A 17,287-nucleotide genomic window follows, 5' to 3' on the forward strand; every position below is an offset into this window, starting at 1 on the left:
AGCCCATTTCCACCGCTGAATAAAAAATGACTTTTTATCTCACAAAGAGCTTGATTGACAGGCGATCTGACCAATTGTAATGCTGAATCCGTTATTGTGTTCAACCAACAAACCAGTGGTTTTAAACTTGAAAAACAGTGTCTTTCTGCAGTTGAAAAAAAATTACCTTCTGATGTTCATTCGTGTTTATTTCGTGCTTTTATTAGTAAATATAAAAAGAAGATTGGTTCACATGCTGCTTGAAGTGAGGCACTACAGCGATCTGACACGACACATTAAAGAGCCACAAAATGGTATTTATGGTTTGAATTTCTTAAAATATGACAAAATGTAAAAGTTGAGACTTTGTTTCATACCAGAAGTAACCTGTTCTGTCTTGTCTGTCAGCAGGTTGTCAGGTTCCTCTTTGCTCCATGAGAAACATGGAACATGGTCTCAGCTTTCAAATGTAGTCATTTTGTAAGAAATTCAAACAATAAATACCGTTTTGTGGATCTTTAATGTGTCGTGATTCCATATTTACTTAAAGCACAAAATATACATGAATGAACATCAGAATGTATTTTATTTCAACCGGAAAGATGTCAATACACCATTTTTCACAAGTTTAAGTCCACTGAATTTAATCTGTTTATCAAAATGGTGGATTCGGCATTATGATTGGTCAGATCGCCTGTCAATCAAGCTCTTTGCGAAGGGACAATTGCGAGTTTACATCTTGAAATTTGGGGAAAAAAATTCAGAACTGCGTGATTTCAACCAAACTAATGCTCTGTTTGTGTTTCTTTATAGTCTGTTTCTCATGTCCTTCTCATCTCTGCATCCACCCATCACTTCAAATGGAGAGGTGACACACATCCATGGAAACAGTACAAAATATATCCATGATGAGACTATTGGAGCTGACTGAGCTCTTGGTTGTGACTCAGTCTAGGCAGGTTTGAACAAGGCAAAAATACCACTGACGCTAATATCGCACCTTTAACATCAAGAGAAACTTTCACTAACACCTTGTGCAAGGCTGCAAGAGGATGACAGTGATGCATGCATATACACCTGTAGTTGTGTGGTTAAGGTCCTGTGAGCATTCTGCACTTAGTGGGTGCATTATTTATAGACCAGGACTCATAGATGTAAGCATTCTTGCACAGCAACACACAATCTTTAAATGTTATTAGAAATTAAAGAATAAGTTTGCAGATTTTCACCTTTGTATTGTTACAATGTTGTATGTATTGTATTTTGAGATATAAACTTAAAATTCAGACTTTTCTTTCCATTCCAAGTTTTATATCTCACAATTCTGACTTTATTTCTCTGAATTCTGAGTTTAGGTATTGCAATTGTGTTTTTTGTTGAAAATTGTTGAAAATAAAAAATTTGACTTTTTATCTCACTATTCTGACTTTTATCCTCACTATTGCAAGTTGGCAATATCTCACAATTTTGAGTTTTCATCTCAGAATTATTTATCTAAATGTTTTATATCTTGCAATCTCGCAATTCTGAGAAAAACATTGTGAGATAAAAAGACCCAATTACCTTGATTCATTCATTCTTCATTTAATTATTTATTTTTATATCCCATGACAGAAACCAGCTTTCATAGTATAGTACACTAAACAACAATTTTTTATTTCATTTACTTTATAATTTAATTCAATTTTAAGTGTTTTGGTAACTCTTGAATTCTTGAATAAGGTATCATACACTATAACACCACACACTAAACAATAACTTTTGTTTAAATTAAATTAGATTACTTACAGTACATATAGACACACATATTAAACATGTAAAAATATTTTAGTAAATGTGCAAATTACTAGAAGTCAGAAAGAAGTTGAGATAGAAATGTTTTTGGTATTCATTTAATGCATCGGGTGTCCATAATCTGTATGTAACCAATGTGATGTTTTTCCAAGTGCCACAGAATTATTCAGCGTGAAAAAAAAATGTTGGACAACTTAATTTTCTGTGAAAAATGGGTGTTCTTTACTAGAATGGAACTAGGTATTTGGAGAGGAGGAACAGAAGAGGGATTTGTGATGTCATCCAAAAAGGAAAGTCATTCAAAAGTGGTGAAAACTGTTACATTTTGATAAAAAACAACAAAAAAAAAAGATTATGAGCAAAAGCAATTTTTTTTAAGTAACAATGGGAAGAAAGTAAAGTGCATTAAGAAAGTAAATAGAGTCAATTTGAATGGGCTGTAACATTAACAATTAACTCAAGAAGAAGAAAAGAAAAGATCTCTTTGTTGCTGTGTTAAAGCTGTGTAGTGGATCCAACGCTACAGTACATGCTCACATGACAATGATCACTATGGTGAAAGGACAGAAAATTAGAGTGCCAAGGGCCAATTACACCCCCTTCACTCCTACACACGCACACACAGCCATGCAGAGTACGAAATACACCCTCGTCTCATTCAATCAAATTGCCTACACAACTCCCAGAGCCCACCCACCTACGTAACTGCTACATCCCCCCAGTCTCCTCATTTACAGTGGGAAAGCAATAAGGTAATCAGTTCTCCAGGTTTGAGCACTTTCAGCAGGGGCTTTGATGTATCCACTGAGACAAGGTTATTGTATTTTTCATATGGTAATTAGAACAGAATCTAATTTAAGTAAAGATGGATGATTGTGTTGAACCAGTGTAGTTATACCGATCATGTCGGTACTGTGTGAAATGGTAGAAATGTAAACAATTTAGTTCTAAGGAAAATTTGGACAGGGTCAAGTGCAACACTGACCATGTGTCTGAGTCTTTACATGCAGTATAGCTTGGTATTTTTGCTTATGGGTGGGAGGATTGTTAGTTTCATGTGGAACAGCTCTTTTAACACCTCCATAGTTGCTATACTGCATATGGATCTCTAAGACCACAGGCTTAAAAAAACAGAATAGACCTTCTGCAGGCTCAGAGGACAGTCATCAACCACCATGTGCTGGTCTCTGAGGGAAGAGTCAGTGCAGACAGAAAAGCTTGTTGTCCGTCTGCTCTCTTATTAGCCGTCTGTTTCTGTATCCTATGAGTGCAGTGTCATGTATCCATACACACACAAGCAGCCATTTTCAGGACTTTGTTGTATGTCGGCGAATGTCTTTGTTCCTCTCTGACAGAACACTGACACCACACATTGATTTCCCTCGGGCGGTGTGACCGTAGACACACGACCTGTGAGTCACAGTGACAGCACCATCACTGACAGACTGCTCAGTGCTGCTGCTTCATTCACTAACACAGCACATTTCACTTACTTATATGATTACAACTTTGGGTAACACATTTCAATAAGGTTTATGTATACACAGGTAGCCAAAAGTTTGGAATAATTTCTTGGAAAGATTTTTTTAATGTTTCTAAAATAAGTCTCTTGTGCTTACCAAGGCAGCATTTATTTGGTCAAAATATACAGTAAAAATAGTAATATTGTGCAATGTTATTGCAATTTTTTTGAGGGGGGGAAAGGTCTTCGGGCCAGGATTCGACCTCGTGACACCCGTAGTACAATGTATGTCAGCACACTGCCCACAAGGCTATTGGCGCAGACCTGTATTATTACAATTTAAAATAACTGTTTTCTAGATGAATATACTTTAAAATGTCATTTATTCCTGTGATGGCAAAGCTAAATTTTCACTATCAATACTCCAGTCTTCTGTGTCACATGATCCTTCAGAAATTAAATTTGCTGTTCAAGAAACATTTCTTATTTTTAATAATAAAGCATTTTTGTTGCTTAATATTTTTATGGAAGTTGTGACACACAAATCATTTAAAAGTTTGGGATTTGAAAAAAATAAAGAAATGAATACTTTTATTCAACACAACTGCAATAAATTGTTCAAAATTGAGAGTAAAGACAATAATGTTACAAATAAATGCTGTGCCATGAATAAAAATCACAGTTTCCACAAAAATATGAAATAGTTCACTCAGAAAAAATATATAAAAAAAAATAAAAAAAATCTGTCATCATTTACTCACCCATATGTCATTCCAAACCTGTATCAGTTTCTTTCTTCTGTTAAAAAAATATAGGATATTTTTAGGAATGTTCGTAAATAAATGGTTGCTGGCAGTCATTGACTTTCATATTATGAAATAATAATAATAATACTATTGAAGTCAATGGCAACCAGTATTCTTCAGAATATATTGTGTTCAACAAAAGAAATTCATACTTGAACAACATGGGGCTGAGTAAATTATGACAGAATATAATTTTTTGGGAGCGCAATCCCTTTAAGCAGCAAAAAATGTCAACATTGATAATAATAAGGACCATTGTTAATAACTGAGCACCTATAATAATGGATCACCAATTACTAGAATATTAGAATGATTTTTGAAGACACTGGACCATGTGACACTGAAGACTGGCGTAATCACAGGAATAAATTACATTTTAAAATATATTCAAATCAAAAACTTTTATTTTAAATTGTAAAATATATCTGTTCATATGTTATGTTCAAAAATGTAAACGGACTGGAACACATCATGGATTCTTTCCTTCTAGCCTTCTACTTAGTCTCTCAACGTCTATATATATATATATATATATATATATATATATATATATATATATATATATATATATATATATATATATATATAATTTTCTTTTTTTTTTTTCCATGGGATGTAGGTTGTTTGTGTAGGACATGACATGGCCTGTTGGAGTTGAACACATCACTTTTCTAAGGGGGCATTAAACAAGGCTTCTCCTCTGTGAGCTGAGCCTGGTCTTTGCCCATGCAGGCTGTGTGAGAGACACTGAAATCCTGCTTCTTTCTAAAATAGATGAGCTTTTGCTAAAACCATGCAGGGTGTGAGTTGTATAAATACAGCTAAAATTCAAATTTTTAAAATATCTGAAAAATTACCTGTTTAATTTACTCCTTGTTTGTCCTTGAAGCCTTTCATCATTTTGGCCAAAAATTATACCAACTATGTTTTACTAACTACACTCACCGTGAGTTATCGTGTGTTTAAATAGATGACTATACTTTAACCTGTTCAGACAAGGCTAGGATGTCAGAATTTGTCATACATTCAGCCCCACCCAGTTACTCAGTCTGATAGTTACCTCACAGGAAATTGACTGTGGAGAGTAAAACATGCTTCAACAAAGTTAAAGGGCCGGTTGTCTAATGGGAACTCTCAGAGTTTTTAGGCTCTAGGGATGGTCAGGCTAATATTTTTTTCTCTGCTGTATTTTATTTATTATATTTCTTTCTACAAATATTAAAAGTGTATTATACACTATCAATCAAAGTTTTGGGGTAATGCACTGAAAATTCAGCTTCCATCACAATAATAATAGAATATATTAAATTGTAACAATATTTTTTGAAAAATGTCAGTTTTTACTCTACTTTTGATCATGTGGACATAAGAGACTAAATCTTAGGGACCCCAAGACTGTTATTTATTTATTTTTTTTCAATAAAAATTTGTGTCCTTAATATTTTAATACGAAGTAAACATTGTATAAAAGCAAAAATGCACTTGACGCCAATTGTGAATGAAGTCACAGTTAAATGGTTTGCAATGACAGCTTTCTAAAGATATTTACAATGTGAAACAGCCACTCCTACTTTATGTTTATGTGTAAGTGTATGCTTTCAGAATACTTTACATCTGAGCTGGGATTGCAGAATCTTTTTTTTTCTTAAGAGCTGAACTCTGTACATTTGTGCAAAACCCAAACACATCTCGTATAGACTCAACTAGCCCTTAAAGGAACCAAAGCAATTACCTCTGAAATCTGATTAATTAGAGAGATGGTATTTGGGTCTCAGTAGGTAGTCTAGATCTGCTGTTGCTGCATCCAGTTCCCAATCATGATGCTGATGGTGATGCTGGGGATGAGTAGGAGGAGGGGGGGGGATCACCATAGCAATAGCGACGTCATCCCCCTTGCTCTAATTGGAGGAAACCCCGTGGCTACAAGTCAGAGTCTACGGGGCAACCAAACGCATTCGTATCGGCCCGCCTCCATTCCCCGCGCTAAACAGCTATTGGATGATCATTTGAAGTATAACGAGTGACGGGAGTGAATCGCGGCATCTGATTGGCTAACAGGCGGGATTAGCGACGTCCTACAGTAACACTTTCGATTGTCTTTCTCTACTACGTTTTTTTCCTAACCATCCAAGCTCAAAGGCTATCAATCCGGTGGAGTCAACCATTGATCGAGAGGTGAGATGCAGTCTTATATATTTTAGCTTTAAAGTTTTATGTTTATTTATTGTACAAGCTTATATTCGTATATACAGTTTTTGTTGTTTCAATGGACGGCGTAATCGGGATAACCGCGCTGGTCGGTTGAGAGGCAGGAGGGGCTGCCAAACTGCGTCCATATAGAGCAGCAAAAAGGGTTGATTTGCTTATTACAATGTAGTAAACATGTATCTACCTTTTATATGGGACGCTTGTATTCTCCGACTGCGTATTTGTTATGTATTTTTTGTTTAAAACAATAACGAGACCCATCGCTGTTAAAGGCGGGTCGTCAAATTGCTACACTTGCTTTTTAAAAAGATATATATAGCTATACTTTGATCTAGATAGAGCTATTTGTGGTATAAATTAAAATGTGTTTTAATATATGGTAATATGCATATCTGACTGCTGAGATTGTCAAATTAACGCTTTGTAATGGTGAGCCAGTAATCTCATTGCTACGGAAATCAGGCTGGGTTTCATTGATTCATATTGACTCCGTATGATTGTGATCGGTGTATTGAACTACAGTGTCCCATTTTGTGTATTTAAGATTATGTTAAAACAGTGGGTCCAGTTTAAAGATATGCACATTTTAGTGAACAGGGCAGGGCTGTACGGATTACACTGACACAGATGTGACAGAAGCTGCACACAAACACCCTTGTTCGTGTCTCTAAACCTAGTCACTTACCTACCTAGACAACATCTGTCGGAACGCGCCCCCAATTTCCTGTTTTGGTAGGCAACTCAATAGGTTTTAAGACGGATTTTAGTATGTTTGTGGAGCATGGAAGTGTAAGATTCACACGGACCGTTGGTAGGGATTTTGAGTCATTTCAATGATTCGAATCTTTTGAATCATTTACCAGAAAAGATTCGTTCACGGATTCGTTCAGTGACTCTTTCTAATCGTTACGCCAGTAGAAGGCGACAAATTTGTATTTTGATATGAACGATTCATTGAATCACAACTGGTTCTTTTCTTTCAATAGCGAGATATCCCAGTTTATTCAGTTCATTGATGACAAGACATCACTCTTAGAGATCAAAAGTTCAAAACATCGATTCGTTCAGTAAACGATTCGTTCAGTGTTTTTGTTGATGAAATGCTCCACAACTTGTATTCAAATGCTTGTGCAAAAATCTGCCTTTGAAGTCACAAAATAGCCACACGCTTCAAAAGGAAGAACCGACAATGTATGGTAGTGAACAGAATGATTGGTTCGCATAAATGATTCGTGACCACTATTCTCTAATCAATATTATGGAGTCTGACTGTCATTATCTTCCTCTCAGCCTCTCCAGGGATTAAGCAGCGGTTCATTCCCCTCAATTGATCAGTCGAGTGTCCTATAGACCTAGAAACACTCACAGACTCAAAGAAAAGCAGCAGGATGGACAGAACAGAGCTCATCCAGAAGGCGAAGCTGGCCGAGCAGGCCGAGCGCTATGATGATATGGCGACCTGTATGAAGTCGGTGACCGAAGCTGGGACCGAGCTGTCTAATGAGGAGAGAAACCTGCTATCTGTCGCCTATAAGAATGTGGTGGGCGCCCGGAGGTCTGCATGGAGGGTCATCTCCAGCATCGAGCAGAAGACCGAAGGAAACGACAAGAAACTGCAGATGGTGAAGGAATACCGGGAGAAAGTGGAGTGTGAACTGCGGGATATCTGCAACGATGTGTTGGTGAGTTTACACATTCATACAATGTAAAATATTTAGATAAAATAATTTGTATTAGCAAAGGATGAACAGGAAGAAAGAAAACAACAGTCTCAATTAAGAACAGAAAAGTCTGTGACAGGGCTACACAGTTAATCGAAATAAAACCAAATCTGTGATATGGCTTAGTGTGATTTATCAATGTATTAAATAAATACATCACTGTTTTAGAGCGAAGCATGGCATTGTGTTCATTTACACACAAGCAGCTCATGAGCTGGTGTTTTCAGCAGGAAAAGCTGCTCCGGACACAAACTCATCTCTACATGTGCTCTTATATTGTGCTTTTTGGAACGCAATGTGCCATCTTCCCAAATAATGTTTGGCAAGTGCTTGCAAAACAGCTGTTGTGAACAAAAGAGAGGCTTCAAGGGCTTCGTGCAGTGTTTTGCCAAAATAACAGCTTGATGGTTTAATAATAAAAAAGTAATAGTAATAATACTTATTTTATATGATTATTTAACCACATTTTTTGGCCATATTGTGCAGCCCTACACAGTAAACCTTGTCATCAGAAAAATGCAGTCACAATTAATTATTTTCCACAAATAGTGCAGCCCTAGTCTGTAATGAATACAAATCCAAATCAGTGCAAATGGATGTCATTTTTGGCTTCTTGTTTGTTTGTTTGTTTAAAGTAATATACAATTGGAATATGTACATTTCAGTGGTCTTTGCTGAATTAATCACATTTTGAATATAACATATAATAGCACAGATATGATTTGACCATATTCATATGTATTTATCATATTAGTATATGTTCACCACATGTGTGTGTTACACATAACATGGAAGAGAAAATGTCCTCTTTACTGATGGAACAGCAGCCCTGTTTTGGCTCTCGCTGGAGACGAGGGTGTCTATATTAAGGGGAGCATGCACGGTCTTGCACAAGGACAGTCACCGTCTTATTATTTTTATATCTAGAATATGTAGTGATGAGTCCAATTTGAAGCTGTGAAGTTTGTATTTAATAGCTTTATGTAAAACAAACCTACCATGATCTAATTGGTATGATGTAAAAAGAGAAGTGTTTCCTGATAGACACTTCCCACTGAAGGAAGTGTTTGTTTATATAATCAAATCATGGCCCTGACTGCGATGAGATGATCAAAGTTCAGCAGTGGGTGTGTGTAAAGCTGCATTCAGGTGCAGCTTAGTAATGCGTACGAATGCCTGCTGGGTAATAGTGAGCTATGCAGTTCCTCATTCTCAATGCTTGTGCTACTGGTGGAATACTTTAGCCTTATCCACTCCGACACTTTGTTTCTTTAAATAAATGCAATAATGTTTAATGTTGCCTGAAGGAGGTTTGTTCTAAAAATGGATGTGGTTTATTTTCTCAAAGAAAGAGCTGAAATGGTAGCTCTTATTGTGGTCTATTCATTCATAGAGAAAACCATAATTAAATACTATTAGACCATGTTTTATGGGTGTTGTATAGAAAATTGCTATATGTATTATATATAACATGGCGCCCTATTAACATGGCGTGATCAGTCTTCACATTAGTTAGAATGTAGATGGGCGAATTTCCGTTTCATGCCAACTTAATCCATTTATCATTTATCTGCCAAATACAATTAAAAATTGGTTTTATCGGTTTCTACCTGGACTTCCAGAAAGTGCTTCCTGTGGAGATAGGAAGCATTCACAATCAGTCACTGTCTTTCTGGTAAGTCAGTGGTGCTGTTAGCAGTGGTTTTGCTGTAGTCCAGGCTAAACCCATGTAAGTGCAGAGTCATGGCCATTTCTGTGTGCGGCTTTAGCGAGAACTCCAGCTTGATTTCCCAGCTTGTCTGTGATGGCTGAGGGTGTGTCTGTGACTCATCTCACTGTTGAATCTGCTCTGGCATCAAGGTTGTTCCACACCCCCACCTGTCCAGACAGCCTGCCACATGCTGCCAGCTCTCATACCCTCAGGAGGGAGGACTACACTCACTGAACAAGGGTTTCCTGCATTTATCATTGATTTATATTTGTTGAACATCAGGGAATGCATAAAGACATTCGCCTGTGTGTGTTCATGATCAACAACTAAAAATATTTGGAGTCAGACCATAATTATCTCAAAATGTGGTGGATTTGTAACAAAAAAAAATGCACTTTCACTGTAGCTGGAATTAATTTAGAAACATAACTTCTCAGAAAGGGTTCTAGCTCCCAGAAATTACTGTTTGCACACTTAATCCTCACTGAAAAGTGATTTCTCTAAATTCTTCCCTTTTATAGAACCAATACAAAAAATATTATAGCTTAAACAAAGATGACTAGTTAATCTCACTTTTTTTTTAACCCAGTCAGTTGACGGAAGTCTAGTCGACCAACCTTAGGATATTTTATGGTTTAAAAGTTTGGGGTTAATGAGGGTTTTTTTTTTTCAAAGGGGTTTCTGAAACGCATCTTTTATTACAAAGCTCATCGTTCTGAAAAGTGAGGTGTGCTCTGATTGGCCACCTATCCAGTGCAACACAAATCGCCTAAAACCTCAAGAGTGTGATGGAAATGTTACGCCCCTTACCTTACTGTGATGCCGTGTCCCGGCGCGATGATACAAAAACAATAAAAACCCATTACAAACGATGCATTTGTTGCTTCCAGTGGGAATATAATTACTGATTATAGTGACTTATACTCTCTTTTTATGCATTGCGTTGCATATTGTGACCTTGTAAACATAAAACCATGTCCTCATTTGTGATCGGAGAAATAACAAACAACAAGCACTACTCTGCAGTGCTCAAAACTTACGTTTGAATCATCAGTGGCAAATTCTTTAAATATGAAAACATACTTACAGGCTGTGAGTCGAAACGCATCACTGTCCACTCAAAGACTGTTCTTGCAAAGTTGGAACTGCCCCACTTTATAGAAACAGCCTTTGTGTGTAGATCGCATTGTAGGCTAATTTCACAGGAAACTGTTCTCCATAAAATACGCCCATTAAACAAGGCATTTTAGGAGTGCGTGGACGAGTCTTAACTTTTATAAAGAATATCCCTTTGGGTTTGAGACTTTAGTCTTTGCAACTTTAGGGATCTTATCTATTCACGAACAGCTTTTAACACTCCAAAGAGAAAGAAAACGTGAAATCACATCATATGACCCCTTTAAAGTCTTTATGTTCAGCAAAACTCAAAAATACAGTTAAAACCATATAGGGCTGGGCGATATATCGAACGATATGATCATGCGTATCTAGTCAGTAAAGCCAGTTCCCTGATTAGCGCTAAATCGCCATCACCTGCTTTCAAATGGAGCGGCATTTAATAGACAGAGCCGTAGTTCACTGACAAGGTACGCAATATCACGTTCATTATCGCAGATGAATCACCTTCGATAATGAACGTGATATTGCGTACCTTGTCAGTGAACTACGGCTCTGTCTATTAAATGCCACTCCATCTGAAACCAGGTGATGGCGATTTAGCGCTAATCAGGGAACCGGCTTTACTGACTAGATACGCATGATCATATCGTTAGATATATCGCCCAGCCCTAAAACCATAATATTGTATCTCCAGTCTTCAGTGTCACATGATCCTTCAGAAATAATTATGATATACTGATTTGATAAAACATTTCTTATTATAACTATTTAAAGTCACTGTTGTGTTGCTTAATATTTTTGTGGAAATTGTGATATGTTTATTTTAGGATCCTTTGATGAATAGAATGTTCAAAAGAACATAAATGAAATAGAATCTTTTGTGATTATGTAAAAGTCTTACTTTTACTTTGAATAATTGTTTAAAAAAAAAATTCTCAACTGTCCCTGAAAAGGTAATGCAAGTGCATCCACATAAATTAGGCTTGTCACAAAAAATGTTGACGAGATTTTGGGTTTGGATGCTCAGCTTTGTGCTATTTTATGTGCATCTGCTTTTAGTCTTCTAAGGCCCTGTCCACATGAACGCGGGCATTTTCAAAACCACAGCTTTATCTATGCGGTTTGGCCGTTCATCCACACGCAAACGTAGCACCAGGTCACTGAAACCGACCATTTTTGAAAACTCCTGCCAGGGTGAAGATTTTCAGAAACTCCGGTTGCAGTGTTATCATGTAGACAGCGAATCTGGAGATTTTGGCTTGTGACGTCGTAGCATGCGCCATTATCTCCGCCTACTGGAAACTTTTTCAAGCTTCTGGTTGGCCAACATGGCTTTACAGTTGAGATTATATAGCCACCTGTTGGCTTGGCACACTCTTGACAGTGCTTCATAGCATGCTTTTGCGTTTTCATGTGGACGGAGATTTTTTTAAAAACGGAAGAAGGAAAAACTCTTAAAAATAAAAATACCCAAGTACGTGTGGACATGGCCTCAGAAGCGTCTACATTTTTAGGCCAGAAATGGGATGCTGGAATAGCACTGACCTTGTTTCTCTAGATTGGGCATCAATGACTGGCATCTCTGTGCTGAGAATGTGTGAAGAATGAAAAAAATTCTCTGGCAGGACTTTCTATTCAGGCAAGCAAGAAGAAACAGGCCCTCGTGTCGGAGAATGTTTCTTACGCTTTTGGTTTTGTCTGTTTTGAAGCTTCTGGGTGCAGTTTGTACTCCTTAAGCCAAAACATTATTTAAAACATTTCTTAAAGGGAAATTCTGTCATTTACTCATTTCGCTCCAAACCTGTATGATTTTTCTTCTGTGGAACACGAAAGGAGTTGTTTTAAAAAACTGTACAATGGAAGTCAATTGGCTTTCATTGTAAGGCCAAAAACATGTCATGTTCCACAGAATAAAGTAAGTAATTCAGAGGGAGTAAATGTTGACACAGTTTTTATTTCTGGGTGAACTATCCCTTTAATCACTGAGAGAGCAATAAAATGTTGGACTATCCTAGATTTGAGCAAACCTCTGCTGATCTGAAGCTGAGCTGATCTGTTTCCTAATGATTTCTGTTGTAACGGTGTTTGTGAGGTTTGTGAAGCAGAACGCTGTGAAGTGTAGGAGTATGGAGAGAAGTATTAAGCTCTTGATGGTGAACTTTCTGACCTGTTCTTACCATAGCGTGGTAAGGAGTGGGTCATAATTTATGATGTTGTGTTGGCCTTTCTGTGGTTAATCTGGTTTTTACTCGTGCCTTAAAACTGTTGCTTTCACTGAAACAGATTACTGCTGAAGCAGTCTTAGACGGGTAGACGGAGGCAGAGATGGAGAGCTTCAGCTAGGGGCTAGTCTCTGAGACAGATTAAGCTTAATCCTGGACTAAAATGAAGGAGGGAAATCCCTTAAAACTGCATTGAGTCGGCATGGGAATGGCACTAACAGGAGGATGAGCTGATATTTAACCTGTATTTAAGGTCATTCACCTGGTGGTTTGGTTTGCATGTTTCTTGTGGCCTAAAGAAATGACATAAGTGTCTAAGTGTGGACTTCAAGCTTTTCCACCGTTTAAATTCTTTCTTTTATTCTTCTACAGGAGCTGCTGAACAAATATTTAATCCAGAATTCCACAAATCCTGAGAGCAAAGTCTTCTACCTGAAGATGAAGGGCGACTACTACAGATACCTTGCTGAAGTCGCCTCAGGAGACGACAAGAAAAGTAAGAATACTTGACTGCTGGTTTTGTGGGTTTTACAAGCATTTCCGTAAAATGTAGGACTGGACTTTCCTTGGTATGATGTAACTGGAAAATCTAAACAAGGGGAAGTTTGTCTTGTGTCTTGAGTATAGGCTGATCATTATCTGCTCTATAGAGATACTCATTCTCAGCAACAAATTTTTACCCCCTTTTTTTTTTTTTTTTGGCTCAGATTAGTAATTTCATATTTATATTTTTTGGATGACCTAGTTTTAGTTGTGTTTCTTTTTGTAGTTTTGTAGGCATCAACAGTAAGGATTTTGTTTCTGCTTTCAACTTATTCACTGATCCCACCACAAAAACATATACAATAAAACTTTTTTAAAACCATTTTGAAATATATACAATATTTAGAGTATTATTAATTATATTATCAAAAAATTTTGTGCAAGTAAAGTATTTATAATATTAATAGAGTATTTATTGTATTTATTTTTTTAATGTAATATTAATTTGTTTTCCTCTTATTATTAGCTATTTATTTAAGTAAAATTTTAAACGTATAATATTTGCATAAAAATAATTATATATATATATATATATATATATATATATATATATATATATATATATATATATATATATATATATATATATATATATATATATATTTACTAAAAATATGTTTTAATTTGTTACCAAATGTAGAAATTAACTACCTGAATTCATCATAATCACAATTTTGCTTATGAAGACGCAAAATATTACAAATATTACACTGACTAATGACTATAAACCCATTCAAAATGATTCTTGCATTTTTCGACATTCTCATTTATGTTAGCAAGCTAGATAATGTAACATTTAAAACACTATTTTCAACAACAGTATAGCAAAAGAATTGCAGGACAAATGCATGTATAACATCAGCGAATGTAAGAAAAATCAGTAAAATCAGCACTGGTCTGAAACTTCAACATATTATTGAGCACTTCTTCAACATTTTTGTACCCGATCTGAATTGTGAGCCTAACCAAGTAATTTTTTTTTTTACAGCAACCATAGAGAACTCTCAGGATGCTTATCAGAAAGCATTCGATATAAGCAAGACAGAGATGCAGCCCACACACCCCATACGTCTGGGTCTGGCCCTCAACTTTTCGGTCTTTTTCTACGAGATCCTTAACTCTCCAGAAAAGGCCTGTGCCCTTGCTAAACAGGTACTTTTTAAATGACCATGCTTGCAGTATATCTTTAATTTTATGATACATAAACTTTACATTTTTGACGAATGTGTTTTTGTACAAATTTAGGCATTTGATGAGGCCATAGCAGAGCTTGACACGCTGAATGAAGAGTCTTACAAAGACAGCACTCTTATCATGCAGCTACTGAGAGACAACCTCACAGTAAGTAACAGCAGAGAAATGTCATTTTCTCACAGGTGATTCGATTTTTGAGAACAGAGATGACCAGTTATGGTTTGATTTAGTTGTGTGATGTGCAATTTAAGAGATCAGTCAAGGAGAAAATGGCCATTGTTTTTAGTGTTGTTATCATTAACAAACTATTAGAAACATTTTTGTTAATTTAAACATAGCTTAGATGAAAAACAAAGAAACTAACTAAAATAATACAATTTCAAACAGAAATAAAAATAGTTAGAAACATTCAATTTATAATGAAAAAAAAAAAGGCTAGTTGAAAATATTAATAAAAGGATAATTAACACTAAAATAACACTGAATGTGTTCTGACCATGTCATATTCTCCTCTTCCACCAGTTATGGACATCCGACAACGCACCAGATGAGGGAGAAGGAGGCGAGGGAGGAGAGAACTAGACCACATGCTCCTTCAACAAAGAAAATCACCTTTTTACACATCTCCATTCCTTATCACTCCATGCCAGAATTCCTCCAGTAAAGATCAAACCCATGATTAATGAAAAGCTGTTTATGAAAAAAATAGTAATCATTTAGTCTTTTCACAGTGCAGCTTTTGGACAAGAAAAGAAAGATATTTGGGGAGAAACCCTGTTCCTTAGTTTGTTTGTCTTGGCCTTCCATAATGTGCAGTTTCTGCTGTAGAAAAGTATGACTAGTGTCATTTTATACAAACATAATCTTAAAGTAATAGTTCATGGAAAATAAATTCATGAATAAATTAAAAGTAAGGACATGCATTTCATCACAGGTAAGTCTGAGACTAAAAAGTAATTGCAGGGATATTAAAATCATTTAGATAACCATATACACCTACTGTATCTTGTACTTTAACACTCTTACCTGTTTCACCTCAGCACTACCACGGGTCGTGCACTTCCACTGGAACCAGTGGTCAGTCACGGTTTAGATAGTTCAATATGGAAATTTAAAAAAGACACTTGTTGAAATGGCGTATGTTTCAAGCTGCATTTCAGATTTTACTTGGAAATATTAGCATCTGCAGTGGTATGTGGTATCTGACAGTCCTTGGTTTAATAATATATTTACTGTTTTTCACTTGATTTTCGGCCTGTTTAGTGTTCCCAAATCATCCATAGAAATTAAAACTTGGGGCATATTTGATTTGTTTAGTAATGCTGTGTTAAAAGTGAAACTGTTTGGTTAGCAGTACCCCACTAGCATGCAGACAAATTCTGACACAATCTGTGGCACAGTTTGGTAATGTGGTTTTGAGGGTCATGTATAAACGACCCACTCTAGAAATTAGTTTCACATAACGCCTGTTATGAATGATAGAAACCAGGAACGAGTATCTTGATTCTGACTGCTTGTGGTGAATTTGTGTTGGTGGCAAATAACATTGCCTGTGTATGTCCAGAACACTGGAATGGAAATCAATTGCCATATTGCCAATATTAAAGATCTGTCCAGTACTCTTCATTGCATTGTGCACAGGTGTGGTTGTCCAGAGAGTGTCATTATAGATTCGACCACTATTATATGTTTTGTTTCTCCTTTATGTCTATTATTCTATTGTGTATGTGATTTTGATTTTTTTCCCCCATGAATTTTAGTCTCACAAAAGCCTTGTGAAAATGTTTTATGCCCTATGTATGTTATGTAACATGCTTAATTACATTTTATAAACCAATTAACTGTCTTGTGTATTTTTTTGGGGGGGGTGGGGTGGGGGTTGTCATTTTGGATGCCAAACATATAATTCAAAGCTCAATACTTCAAAATAAAATTTTGTTTATATTTTAGTATTAACATATGCACTGGAAAAGGGCAGGAAGATTTGAACTTATCAGTTTTCTTGGATAAGGTTTTGAGTTTCATGCATTTTTTTAAATAGTTATTAGTGTGTGTGCGTGCATACATACATATATATATATATATATATATATATATATATATATATATATATATATATATATATATTATTTTATTTTATTTTTTTTTATTTTTTTTTTTTGCCACAAACAGTGGTTTGGTATTTTTAAATGCTAATTTTCACATTTTCAGTTTTTTTAATAAATATTTTAATATTTTTAACAGCACGCCATATAGTGTGACAAATGTTAGAAATGTTAATTACAAGTTTGTTTACTCTTAACTTTTACCCAAACATTATACTAAAGATGGAATATGAAGACATAACTCGTATAGTATTATACAGGTGCATCTCAATAAATTAGAATGTCGTGGAAAATTTCATTTATTTCAGTAATTCAACTCAAATTGTGAAACTTGTGTATTAAATAAATTCAATGCATACAGACTGAAGTAGTTTAAGTGTCTGGTTCTTTTAATTGTAATTATTTTGGCTCACATTTAACAAA

General features: G+C 35.8%; 1 protein-coding gene across 1 annotated transcript; it reads left to right on the top strand.

The window, feature by feature from the left end:
• The first annotated feature begins 6,059 nt into the window (after window positions 1-6,059).
• Window positions 6,060-16,596, top strand: ywhaqb (tyrosine 3-monooxygenase/tryptophan 5-monooxygenase activation protein, theta polypeptide b). Its single transcript, XM_042742558.1, has 6 exons — window positions 6,060-6,216; window positions 7,540-7,931; window positions 13,395-13,518; window positions 14,554-14,717; window positions 14,811-14,906; window positions 15,282-16,596. The coding sequence occupies exons 2-6, from the start codon at window positions 7,638-7,640 to the stop codon at window positions 15,339-15,341; spliced, it is 738 nt and encodes a 245-aa protein (XP_042598492.1). The 5' UTR covers window positions 6,060-6,216; window positions 7,540-7,637; the 3' UTR covers window positions 15,342-16,596.
• The last annotated feature ends 691 nt before the right edge of the window (window positions 16,597-17,287 follow it).

The sequence above is a fragment of the Cyprinus carpio genome, chromosome B17, assembly GCF_018340385.1.
Source record: "Cyprinus carpio isolate SPL01 chromosome B17, ASM1834038v1, whole genome shotgun sequence".
NCBI lineage: Eukaryota > Metazoa > Chordata > Actinopteri > Cypriniformes > Cyprinidae > Cyprinus > Cyprinus carpio.

Coding starts and splice junctions, on each gene's coding strand:
- ywhaqb (XM_042742558.1), top strand. CDS start 7,638: ATGGACAGAACAGAGCTCATCCAGAAGGCGAAGCTGGCCGAGCAGGCC. Junction 14,718..14,810: donor CCTGTGCCCTTGCTAAACAG/GTACTTTTTAAA, acceptor GTACAAATTTAG/GCATTTGATGAGGCCATAGC. Junction 14,907..15,281: donor TACTGAGAGACAACCTCACA/GTAAGTAACAGC, acceptor CTCTTCCACCAG/TTATGGACATCCGACAACGC.